Source organism: Pongo abelii, chromosome 4, assembly GCF_028885655.2.
Source record: "Pongo abelii isolate AG06213 chromosome 4, NHGRI_mPonAbe1-v2.0_pri, whole genome shotgun sequence".
Classification (NCBI taxonomy): Eukaryota; Metazoa; Chordata; class Mammalia; order Primates; family Hominidae; genus Pongo; species Pongo abelii.
The window spans coordinates 103,245,517-103,258,430 of record NC_071989.2 but is presented as its reverse complement, the minus strand read 5'-3'; the positions used below and the strand labels follow the sequence as shown (position 1 = coordinate 103,258,430).

Sequence of the window (12,914 nt, the reverse complement as noted above, 5' to 3'; positions counted from 1 at the left end):
GGGTCATTTCTATCCAGTCCCCGCCATCACCACTGAAGAGCATGCCTGTGAATGTGAAGAAGTACAAAAGAGCCATGTGGCTAAGTGTTAACCTAGGTACCCACCGTTACTCTTATGCACTGTCTACTGGATTGCAGCCCAAACTACAACACCAAAAATTATCTTGCTAATATATACACCTATGAAACCAAGTGCAAGAATTCACCTTCACATAAAGATCCTGTACAGAGTCCTGGCTCTTTAGAAGCATCCAGAAATAAGCCAACTGACTATACTCAATTTGTACCACAGTTAAAAGAACACCAACTGTATTAGTCTGTTGCACTGCTATAAAGAAATACCTGAGATTGGGTCCTTTATAAAGAGAAGGGTTTTAATTGGCTCATGGTTCCACAGGCTGTACAGTAAGCATAGCGGCTTCTGCTTCTTGGGAGACCTCAGGAAACTTACAATCATGGTGGAAGGCAAAGGGGAAGCAGGCACGTCTTACATGGTCAGAGCAGGAGCAAGAGAGAGAGGGGGGAAGTACCACACACTTTTGAAAACCAGATCTCTGGAGAACTCACTCAGTGTATAGTACCAAGGGGGAATAGTGCTAAATCATTCATGAGAACTCTGCCTCCATGATCCAATCACCTCCCACCAGGCCCCACTTCCAACATTGGGGATTACAGTTCAACGTGAGATTTGGGCTGGGACAGAGATCCAAGCCATATCACCAACCCTCCCAGATGAGAAAGAATCAGCACAAGAACTCTGGCAATTCAAGCAGCCAGAGTGTCCCTGTGCCTCCAAATGTAGCCTACTGGTTCCCCAGCAATGGTTCTTAACCAACCTGAAGTGACTGAAATGGCAGACATAGAATTCAGAATCTGGATGGCAAGGAAGCTTATCAAGATTTGGGGGAAAGTTGAAACCCAATCCAAGGAATCCAGTAAAATAATCCAAGAGCTGAAATGTGGAATAGTCATCTTAAGAAAGAACCAAACCAAACTTCCAGAGCTGAAAAATTCACTACAAGAATTTCATAATACAATTGGAAGTGTTAAAAGAAGAATACATCAAGCTGAGGAAAGAATCTCAGAGCTCGGTTCTTTTAATCAATTCAGTCAGACAAAAATAATGAAAAATGAATGTTTTAAAATGAACAAAACCTCTGAGAAATATGGGATTATGTAAAGAGACCAAATCTACAACTCACTGGCATTCCTGAGAGAGGATGAGCAACTTGGAAAACGTATATTAGTCCACAAAAATTTTCCTAAGTTTGCTAAAGAGGTTGACATAGAAATGCAAGAAATACAGAAAACCCCAACCATGTACTGTACGAGATGATCATTCCCAGGGCACATAGCATGAGATTTACCAAGGTCAATGCAAAAGAAGTCTTAAAGGCAGCTAGAGAGAAGGGTCAAATTATATACAGAGGAATCCCATCAGGCTAGCAGCAGACCTCTCCGCAGAAATGTTACGAGCTAGAAGCAGAAGAGTTTGGTGCCTATTTTCAGCATCCTTTTTTCTTTTTTCTTTTCTTTATTTTCTTGTTTTGAAGCATCCTTAATGAAAAGAAATTCTGACCAAGAATTTCATATCCCACCAAACTAAACTAAATAAGTGAAGGGCAAGCAAATACTGAGGGAATTCATTGGTAGTAGTACAAAAACAGACACATCGACCAATGGAATAGAATAGAAAACTCAGAAATAAAGCTGTACACCTACAACCATCTGATCTTTGACTAGGCTGACAAAAACAAGCAATGGAGAAAGGACTCCCCTATTCAATAAATTGCATTGGGTCAACTGACTAGTCATTTGCAGAAGAATGAAATTAGACCCTTACCTTTCAGCATATATACAAACTAACTCAAGATGGATTAAAGATTTAAATGCAAGACTTCAAACTGTTAAAATTCTAAAAGAAAACCTAGGAAATCCTTTTTTGACATCAGCCTTGGCAAATAATTTTTTGGCTAAGCCTCCAAAAGCAATTGCAAGAAAAACAAAAATTGACAAGTGGAACCTAATTAAAGAGCTTCTGCACAGCAAAAGAAACTATGTACAGAGTAAACAGACAATCTACAGTGTGGGGAAAAAATACTCACAAACTATGCATCTGACAAAAGTCTAATATCCAGAATCGATAAGCAACTTAAATCAGCAAGCAAAAAACATAACCCCATTAACAAACAGTTAAAGGACATTAACAAACACTTCTCAAAAGAAGGACATATAAGTGGCCAACAAACATATGAAAAAATGCTCATCCCTATTAATCATCAGAGAAATGCAAATAAAAACCACACTGAAACACCATCTCGCACCAGTTAGAATCGCTATTATTAAAAAGTCAGAAAATAAGAGGCTGGATGTGGTGGCTTATGCCTGTAATCCCAGCACTTTCGGAGGCCAAAACAGGTGGATCACTTGAGCCCAGGAGTTCAAGACCAGCCTGAACAACTTGGCAAAACCCCATCTCTATAAAAAAAATTAGCCAGGCGTAGTGGCAAGCACCTGTAGTCCCAGCTACTCGGGAGGCTGAAGTGGGAGAATCACCTGAGCTCGGGAGGTTGAGACTGCAGTGAGCTGAGATCTTGCCCTCTCACTCTCTCCTGGACCACAGAGTGAGACCTGTCTCAAACACACAAGCAAATAAACAAACAATAACAACAAAAATAACAGGTGCTGGTGAAGCTGCAGAGAAAAGGGAATGATTAAATGCTTATATACTGTTGGTGGGGATGTAAATTAGTTCAGCCACTGTGGAAAGCAGTTTGTAGATTTCTCAACTTAAAGCTACCGTTTGACCCAGCAATCATATTACTGAGTATATACTCAAAGGAAAATAGATCATCATACCATAAAGACACAAGCATTCATGTGTTTATCACTGCACTATTCACAGTGCAGACATGGAATCAACCTTGGTGCCATATAGTGTATTAGATAAAGAAAATGTGGTACATACATACCATGGAAATACTATACAGCCATTAAAAAAAGGAACAAAATCATGTCCCTTGTAGCAACATGGATGGAACTGAAGGCCATAATTCTAAGTGAATTAACACAGGGACAGAAAATCAAATACTGCATGTTCTCACTTGTAAGTGGGAGCTAAACATTGAGCACACGTGAACATAAACATGGGAACAACAGACACTGTGGACCACTGGGGGTGAAGGAGTGGGACAGGGGTTGATAAACTACCTGTTGGGTATTATGCTCCCTAACTGGGTATAATATACCCATGGAACAAACCTGCACATGTATCCTCTGTATCTAAAGTTAACCTTAAAAAAAAAAAAAAAAAAGCATCAGAAGAGTGGAGTTAGAGAAGGATTTGTGAAGACATTTCTTTGGAGAGGGCTGTTGCCTCACCCATTTTCCCCCTGGCATGTTTCTACAGACAGATACACACAAAGTTGAGGAAGGGGGTCCTACCAGAAAGAGGGAGGCTTCAATCTGTGTCCTCTGGGGTCCTGGAAGCATGTGTCTAGAAGCATATAAACAGGTATCTAACATGTTTCAGAGACTGTGGCACTCAGTCTAAGGTGTTAGGACAGAGAAGAGGAGAGTTGCTAGCGTTTTAGAAAGTGATCCCATGTTTCTGGGAGAGAATGGTCAACAGTAGATTAATCCCAAGGGTCGGCAGGAATATCTCCTTGTGCTATAGGGATGAAGGAAAGAAGGAGGGTTGTTGCAGACAGAATTAGCAACACTCTCAGAGTTTGTTAGATCCAGAAATGAGCAATGCCAGTGGTGAGAGTGGGTTGGTGTAGGAGTTATCCTAGATCCTGTTCAGTAAGGCCACCTAGAGGGATGATGGGATGTCAGCAGAAAGGAATCTGAAGTTTCTACATTGCTAGAGGATGTGGAGAGAGTGAGAAGAATGGAATACATTTGCTAGATTAATGGAACTGCAGATGAGCAGGGCTGGCTTCATGGGCATGCAGCCTCTGCAGTTACCCAGGGCGTCATACTTGATTTAATGTTCTGTAGTTGCTATCTTGAAACTCCTGGTAATTTTTAAACAAAGGGCCCTACACTTTATTTTGCACTAGGCCCCACAGCTTATGTTGCTGGGCCTGCAGATGAGAGACTACCCATGAAGTTGGGGTCTCTGCTAAAGCCAGGTTGAGAAAAAGAGCTTTAGATATCTGTCAACCCTGGAGAGCTTGGCACCACCTTACAATGGCACCAGTTAAATGCAAATTTCTAGTATTTCAGTAGGGTCCTGAAGCTACAATTAGCCACAGGAGTTGGGAGTACTAGGGAAAAGGAACCAGCCACACGCTACTGCCTGTAAGCATACTCTAGCCTGGGGAGCTGAGGGGAATTGGGGCGGGGCAGTGAAGTATGTGCAAGTATTACTTTTCAACAAAGACTGAAGTGTTGAAAAAAAAGAGGACATTCTAATTGAGACTGTATTTGTGGATGAATGTAAGAAAAATGGAATAAGACTCATGGGGCCTAATGTAATTTACATCCAGGGACACAGAAAAAGTATCTCTCAAATAAATGTTGAAGAGGTAGTGGGAAAAGAAAATAGAAGTGCATTCTGATCACTTTGTTTAATATGCCAGGTATATATAGTAACTTTTTCCTTATAAAGTCATCTTTGGGCTAACTTTACAGAGTGTTTTGTATGATTTCATAGAATTTAGAGAGTGTATTATTAAAAGCATCCAGTGAGAGTTTTATGTTACTGGTTTTTAATAAGATGTTAAGAATAATTGTATTAGAATGTGCTTTGCCTTACTTTCTTTGTCAGATGTACCCAAAATAGCCACTATTTATAGAAGATGCATCATAACCACTGTTGTCTATTTTCACATTCATTATAGCTTCCTCTTACTTGATTATACAAATTGCTATTGCCTACACTGCACTCAGAGATAATTGCTCTAATTTTTGTTATATAATTTAGCATTTGAAATAGACTATATATATTGACTCACTATATTGACTTTATTAAAATACATATTTTAGATACTTGTGGTTATGAAATCTTCGTCAAAATTTGAGATTTTTTAAATGAAACTTTTTAATGCATTTTTTCTCTTTACCTAATTCAGTAAAGTGTTCATCACTTTAGTTTGTTACTGTTTCTTCAGAAATACTTACCTTTGTTATTTCTGAGTCAATACCTAATATGAGAATAAAGCTTGTAACCCAAGTAATATATAGATACATTAATATCTTAGCCATAAAGTAAAATTTTTAAAAAGTTTTTAGTACTGATTACTTTGATTTAATTCCTTTATCTCTGATCTGTTTTGTACTTTTTTATATTGGGAGTTTATTAAAATACTTTATTTCTGCCTTTCCTCTCTCCTTAGATAATTTTTGAAATGTAGAACTCTATATTTATCACTACCAGTTAAAGAATCAATTATGTTAAATTGAGTTTTGTATATTTGGTAGACACAAGACTGATAGATTTTATTCACCTATGTAGTATAATAGTGCATTTTCTTTAAACAAATATTTTAGTGTTTTTTAAATATCTCCTCTTTGAAAACCTCCTTTATCCCAGTCTACCCCATTTTGTAGCTCCTTTAGAGCAGGGATCAGATCTTAAATCTTTTTATAGTAATTATACTCCTTGTATTATTTATATGGTGACTTGCACAAATAGGTACTCGATAAGAATTGAATTGTTGGCCGGGCACGGTGGCTCATGCCTGTAATCCCAGCACTTTGGGAGGCCAAGGCGGGCGGATCACGAGGTCAGGAGATCGAGACCATCCTGGCTAACATGGTGAAACCCCGTCTCTACTAAAAACACAAAAAAATTAGCTGGGCGTGGTGGTGGGGACCTGTAGTCCCAGCTACTCTGGAGGCTGAGGCAGGAGAATGGCGGGAACCCAGGAGGCGGAGCTTGCAGTGAGCCGAGATTGCGCCACTGCACTCCAGGCTGGGTGACAGAGCGAGACTCTGTCTCAAAAAAAAAAAAAAAAAAAAAAATTGAATTGCCTACTTTTCAAATAAATATGCCAAATCTTTGAGTTAATATTTGTCTTATATTTTTATAGGCTAACATTTCCAATGACCACTGGCCATCTTTGGTTCAAGAGGCTACAACTGAGGCCCTGAAGCTTTGCTTTTGTCCACTGGCTGTTCTTTTACAAGCTTTGTTACAATTCAAACGCAAAATGGGGGCAAGGTATGAAGAATCTTCTCATCTTTTTCTTATAAACGCTTCTTCACTTTAAATCTTTCTAGGAAATAATCAAGGAAAGATTATAAACTTTAAAGTTTGTAACAGACCAATTTAACAAACTTTGGAGGGTATTTATATATCTGTATCTACTTTGGAAGAACTGGTTCCAGAAATCCAGTAAGGGAGAAACAAAGCCTTATATTTGTTTAAAAAGGCAATCTGATACATATTTATAGGGCATGAGGGGTTTGGCATGATAGCATTTCCAGTGAAGAAGGTCTTGGAGTTTTTGTTCTTCACTGTGTTAGGAGACGCCAACAGTGTGATGTGGATTCTAGAAACAAACAAAACCACAAGACCCCAATTCAAGGCTACATTATCAGTTCTTGCTATTGTAATAAGCTATGAAAAAAGTAATAAATATTGAAAAGGCAGAGACATGTTGTTTATAAATGATGTGTTTTCCTATCTAGAAAATCCAAAAGCTGCTCTGATTAAAATACAAAAATTCTATAGCAATGTTTATGTTGGAAGAAGTGTACTTAAATTTGAAGAAAATTGCTTAAAGATCACATGGGTAAAAAATACAGGCAAGAATACTTTAATATTTTGAAAATATCTAGTTCTAATATATACTACATGTAATACAAAGCATCTGTAAGTAAAGCAGTGATTGAGGAGCAAACATGACTGGAACAGGATAGGTATGGTAGAAATGGAGGTTAGTACATATAAATATGTAGCAAAAGACACATCACAAGATAGGGATGGTGGAAGATTAAGACCATATGGCTGATTAGCAACTCCAGCACTATTTATTAACATTTATTTATTTGGGGCCATTTTTATGTGTGACTAATTTCACTAAGAAATGTTTTAGGCTATAATTTAAACTTCCTAATGAACTACTTCTGCTCATGCTCAGTGTTGGTAACTTAGAGAGTACTATCTCCTCTTCACCGCCTACCCCAATAATCTTTGTTAACACCTCCCATAATTTTTATCGCCTTCAAAACCTAGCCCAAATAAATATGCAGTCTAAGAAAAATAACAACGTGCTTACTACGTGATCCCTCTGCAAAAGCATCTTCAAGACAAGTTATTTAGTTCCTGCTTCAAACTAATTGCTACTTAGAAGATCTTTCTGTTTAGCAGTTCTGAATATATTAATGGTTTATGTTGTTTTTAGCAGTACAGAAGTTTTGGAGTCATAGATGTTAGTAAATTAGGAAAGAAAAAATTAGAACACAGCTGTAAATCAGCCTGTTACTACATGGGTTTACATTATCATACACATCCTTGAAAACATGCTAAAAGCTTGATATGATATACATAGCCTGTAATGTAGACGTTGAATATTTCTTGTTCCACTCTTTATCACCCTTGTATTATTTAGTGACTTATTTAGTTTCTGCCTACTTTTCAAAAAGATTGGAGGTAGAGCACTGAAAGTAGATTATAAAATAGGGACTGTCTCCCTATTCTCTTTGGAATGAGAATAATTTGGAATAATTCACTTCTCTGCCATGTTGGAATAATAATTACCTACCTAATAAGGTTGTGAACGTTAAATACAATCATATGTATAAACATTTAGCATAGTACCTAGTGCGTGAAAAACACTCAATAGATATTAACCATTATTACCTTTATTGTTATCTGAATTAAAAAATCATAATCAGGCACCACATCTGCAAAAATATGAGAAAGATAATGTGTGTGTGAGATTAGTACAGGAAATATCTTATGGTAATTTGCATGCTTTGGACTAAATGTAAATTTTTTTTTTCCAGAGAGACACGGCGTCTTTTGGAAAGAGTGGTATATCAGCCTGGGTATCCCAAATCTATTGCATCAACTGCACGTTGGTACCTACTGAGACACTTATATGCCAAAGATGACTATGAGCTTATTGATGTAAGGCATTGATTTTATTTAAAATGTTTAAGGCATTGATTTTATTTGAAATGTTTTATCTTTGATCTAAGGGTTTTAGAGTTATTGTTCAAAGTTACTTCACTTTTATGATTGAATTTTTAAAAACTGAGTGTGTAATTTTTTGGCTAATAAAACACTACAATGTCTACTGTTACATCTGTTGAAAATGAGAAATATTTATGCACATGGTTTGAAGGCTAAATATATAGTTTGTGTCTTACCATGGGTTAGTTATGAAATTCTCCTTTCAATATTAGAACATCAAAAGCTGGGGCTCTTTGGCATAAATAACAGAACTGTTAAAACCTGTGTTTAAAAAAAGTTTAATGTTGATTTAACCTGTATATGTACAAGATGACTTTATATGGGGAAACTATACAGGTTGAGCATCCCTAATCTAAAAATCCAAAGTCTGAAATTCTCCAAAATCTGACAGTTTTTGAGTACCAACAACCTTGGGGTCGTGATAGTTGTGAAGCATATTGTAAGTAATTAGATACTAACCATAGGTGACAAATGGTTTTACTTTTTTATTTTCAGTAATAAAATATAAGAGATTCATGGATATTTTGATATATCTCTCTATTGATGCGTTCCTATAAGCTTTTTTAGTGAAAGAGAAGGGTAGAATTTTAAGGAGCTGTCTAATTGCAGGACTTTATCTTTGAACCAATGAGAACATCACAAGTTTAAAAGTCATCCATTAAATGTACTGAGGTTTGTAAAAAGTTGCGAACTGCTGATCTAAAGTCCTTACCTAGTGAAGTTTATAACAATACAAATATATGACCATCTAAACCCAACCCAAAGCAGTATCAAAAATCAACGTTTTCTTTCCCTTTTTTGGCCAGAAAGGAACGACTTAACTACACTTTCTTTCATATTATTTATTTACCTTTGTTATTTCTTTATAAATTGATGGATAAAATATTTTGTCCAGTTTTTTATAAACATTGGATTATTTTATAGTAAGGAAACAAAGAAAAATCCGTAAGAATGAAGCGATGAATCAAGACTTTTTCCCAAAGCGACATTTGTTTAAAACTATAGTTATTCATTCCTTTTCTTTTTTAAAGAAAGGACTCTAAAGAAGTTGAAGGTTTTAACTGTATTTAAGCAAGAAGCAAGGCTAAGTAAAAATGGCCAGCTGGTAAACCAAAGGAGAGAATGTCCATGCATGAATTGTCACTGGTCTTGTATTAACATCACAATAATTATACTGTTTTTGCCTGCCTATATTTCTCTTTTCCTGAAACCAGGATATGATATACCCCTTACAGTCTTTTTAACCCAAAGTTTCTCATCTTCAGAGATCTCAACTCAATGTACTGAGATTGTGGAATGCACAATTTTTTCTTGGGTGTGGGTCGAGGGTGGGTACTGTCCTGTGCAATGTTGGATATTTGGCAGCATCCTTGGTCTGCTAGGTGTTAGTTGTATTTTTGCAGCCATTGCAGTGGAGGCAAATAGGCAAATAGGATGGAGTTAGAGGTAACAGAATCCTAATGGAATGTTCGTGTTATCTTTAAAAAAATTATTTGCCTTATTCTTGCCTTTACTATAAAATACATGTGACAGTTTCTACTCTACTTCTCATGGTATGGCTCTGGCATCTAAATATATAAATATATATGTATCCAAAATTATTTTGAATAATGTAGAGAATATACAAATATATTGGGTTAAAATTTTCATAGCTTTAGCCAACAATTTTAAAAACACAATGAAAATCACTGAAAAGCTTTTTCAGTACCTACAGCATTTTGAAATACTGTTTGCCTTTTGGTGAAACATAAAAGCTGAAAGAAATAGTAAAGAAAACAATGCTTGGAGAAAGGCATTATAATCAACATATTCCAAATCAAAAAGGTAGAACATATATGAATGTTGGGAGACAGTTCACCATGGATCTCTTGCATTTCTAAATATCCTGTGAGCAGGAGGCCAGATTACTCTTTGTTCTAGTCTATCTTTTCGAAGATATTCGTACAGTGAACATCCTTGGAAGACAGAGATAGTATCTCCCTCCAGAACAAAGGGTAGATATTCCTGTCCGTTATAAAAGATTAAGCATCCTAGGCTTAGGGGTCCCTTCTTGTAATGCAACCGACTGCATATGTGGGAAACTATATCAGTCCATCCACGTCACAGGCTGAGAGGACAAGAAGAACAGAGGCAAATATGTTGATGCTCATGCTGTTTGCCGTACCTTGAATAATGAAGACTTTTCTCTGTGACCTAAAAATCCTGTACCTTCTGGCAGTATCTATAGAACTCTGTCAGGCTAACTTGTTTGCTTCCGAATAGAACAGAATCTCAGACCCTTCACAGTGCTTGACAATGAACAACCAAAAAATGTTTTAGTATGAAGGATCAGCTGAAATGGAATCTTCTAGTTTGTGAAATAGGTAAAATCATGGAAAAATTCTTGATAAAGCCTAGAACTTATAGCCTAGATCCTGAGCTGCGGTTTCAAAGAGGAGCAACTTCATTTGAACAGTTCTATGCATAAAGTGGTTTTTTTGAATAAGGGTTTAGGGTGACAGTATTATTAACAAAGCCAACAAACAAAACCTTTAATTTTATGTAGTGCTGATAATGATAGCAATCAGGCCGGGCACAGTGCCTCATGCCTGTAATCTCAGCACTTTGGGAGACCAAGGCCAGCAGATCGCTTGAGGTCAGAAGTTTGAGACCAGCCTCTGGCCAACATGGTGAAACCCCATCTCTACTAAAAATACAAAAAATAGCCAGGTGTGGTGGTGGGCGCCTGTAATCCCAGCTACTTGGAAGGCTGAGGTGGGAGAATCTCTCAAACCCGGGAGGTGGAGGTTGCAGTGAGCCGCCAAGATCGCACGACTGCACTCCAGCCTGGGTGACAGAGCGAGACTCTGTCTCAAAAAAAAAAAAAACAAAAAACAGCAATCAGAATGTTGGCATCTATACTAATTTGAATGAATTGTGCATCTCTCTGATGTTAGCTTCGTTTAAACAATTTATATCTGCAAAAGTGACTGAAAGATTGCACAGAGTCACTTTTCCTAGTGTAGTTTGATGTTGCCTTTTCAAGACTGCCACCCTTGGATTACTTGGCTTCAATGAATCAAAATACAGATATTGTTAATAAACAAAATACTAATGTTCCTGTATGTGATTTCCCATAGGTGCTGGTAAACAATGCCAAAACTCATGGAGATACAAGAGCATTGGAACTGAATCAGAGATTGTCCTCACAATAACATTGGATTATTTTATAGTAAGGAAGCAAAGAAAAAGCTGTAAGAATGAAGCAATGAATCAAGACTTCTACCCAAAGCAACATTTTTTTAAAACTGTATTTATTCCTTTTCTAAAGGAATCTAAAGAAGTTGAAGTTTTTAAGTTAGGAATGCAATTTTCTGTTAACTCCAAACCTGATTTTAATATGAAAAAAAAAAAAATTAATTTGGGAAAACCAGAGTGAAAGGAAAACCATTATTGCCTTGGTTGCTTAACATTATTTGTAAACCAGTATTTTCTGCATCTTGCATGGTGCACAATAGAATATCTTTTACTGTAATCCCTTACAATAAAGCCTTAATAGCCATTTTCTATGTAATATGCAAAAGTAGATTAGCACAATGCACAATTTTCTTTTGTTAAAAATCAAATTCAAAGATTTAATTCCTCCTATGAATTCTAAAGTTCGGCAAACCAACTCATCATAAAATCCAAATAATCTTGTAACCTATTTATCTAGTGATTCATCTCAGATTCTGTTGAAAAAGCATAATATAAATGTTGATGAGTCTGGACTCTAATGGATATGTTTATATAATTCCAAACACTCAGGTGTGTGAATGCATTTAAAAACATTAATGGAGAATAATGCTGATAATATTTAATTGATCATGCAATTCCTTCAATTATGATGGAAAGACTTGAACTTTCTGAAATAAAACAAAAATACAGCGTCTTGTTTTCTTTAGAGTGTCAATATCAGACATAATTTCTAAATTTCAAATTTTAAAACTTGAAAGCACAGTTATCTATTTTTTTAAGCTCTTTACATATTTGAAGAAACTGTCACTTTGGATTTGTGGTTTTAAAAATATTTTCAGACACATATTTATTGTACAGAAAATATGTGGTTATGTGATTTATGTATGTGGCTTTTCTAAACCAGCAGCATCAGGATGTTATGTTTTAAGATAATATAAATTGATAATATCCTATAGTTAAGTTGTACTTCAGAGGTTAATAATTGAACTGAATTTTCATCTGGTGTTTCCCAAATCTGGCTGAACATTATAATCATTCATGTCTATGCAATCAGAATCTTTAAGGATGGGGACAGGCCTAGGACTCTGCATTTTAAAGGTATGCCGAAGAAATCCTAACGTTTATTCAGATTTTCAAACTACTATGTTACTCCAATGATGATTCTTCCCTTTTTTTCTTCAGCAAGGTTCAACACGTGCCATTCTTTGCTCTTCTTCCTTATCTTCATAACTGTCAAACTGATTCAGTGATTTTAACAACCTGATCCACAGACTTAGCCACAGATGCACTTCAAAAAGCTGCCTGCATAGCCCTCATCTCCATGCCCCCATTTCCTCAGGAAAACACTTCAGCTTTTTCTTCCAGAATGGGTTGGCTCCATCTACCTAAATGCTTTGTATTCACTTCTTGCCCTCCATCTGTTTTCTGGAGTGTCACTTGCTTCACAAGATTACCCTTTGCTTCAGGACCATAATCAAAGGGTAACCTTTTGACTTTCTTGCCAAATTCTGCTTTCCAGGGACCTCAAACCCAGGTTTTTCTAGACTGGA

General features: G+C 36.5%; 1 protein-coding gene across 1 annotated transcript in view; it reads left to right on the top strand.

Moving 5' to 3' along the window:
* The window catches only part of SKIC3 (SKI3 subunit of superkiller complex), a 96,269-nt gene extending 84,213 nt beyond the window's left edge, over positions 1-12,056 (top strand). The window contains exons 41-43 of the mRNA XM_024247087.3: positions 6,038-6,168; positions 7,959-8,082; positions 11,268-12,056. Of these exons, the coding sequence (XP_024102855.1) occupies positions 6,038-6,168; positions 7,959-8,082; positions 11,268-11,342 (330 nt within the window). The 3' untranslated portion in view covers positions 11,343-12,056. The remainder of the gene's footprint in view (positions 1-6,037; positions 6,169-7,958; positions 8,083-11,267) is intronic.
* The last annotated feature ends 858 nt before the right edge of the window (positions 12,057-12,914 follow it).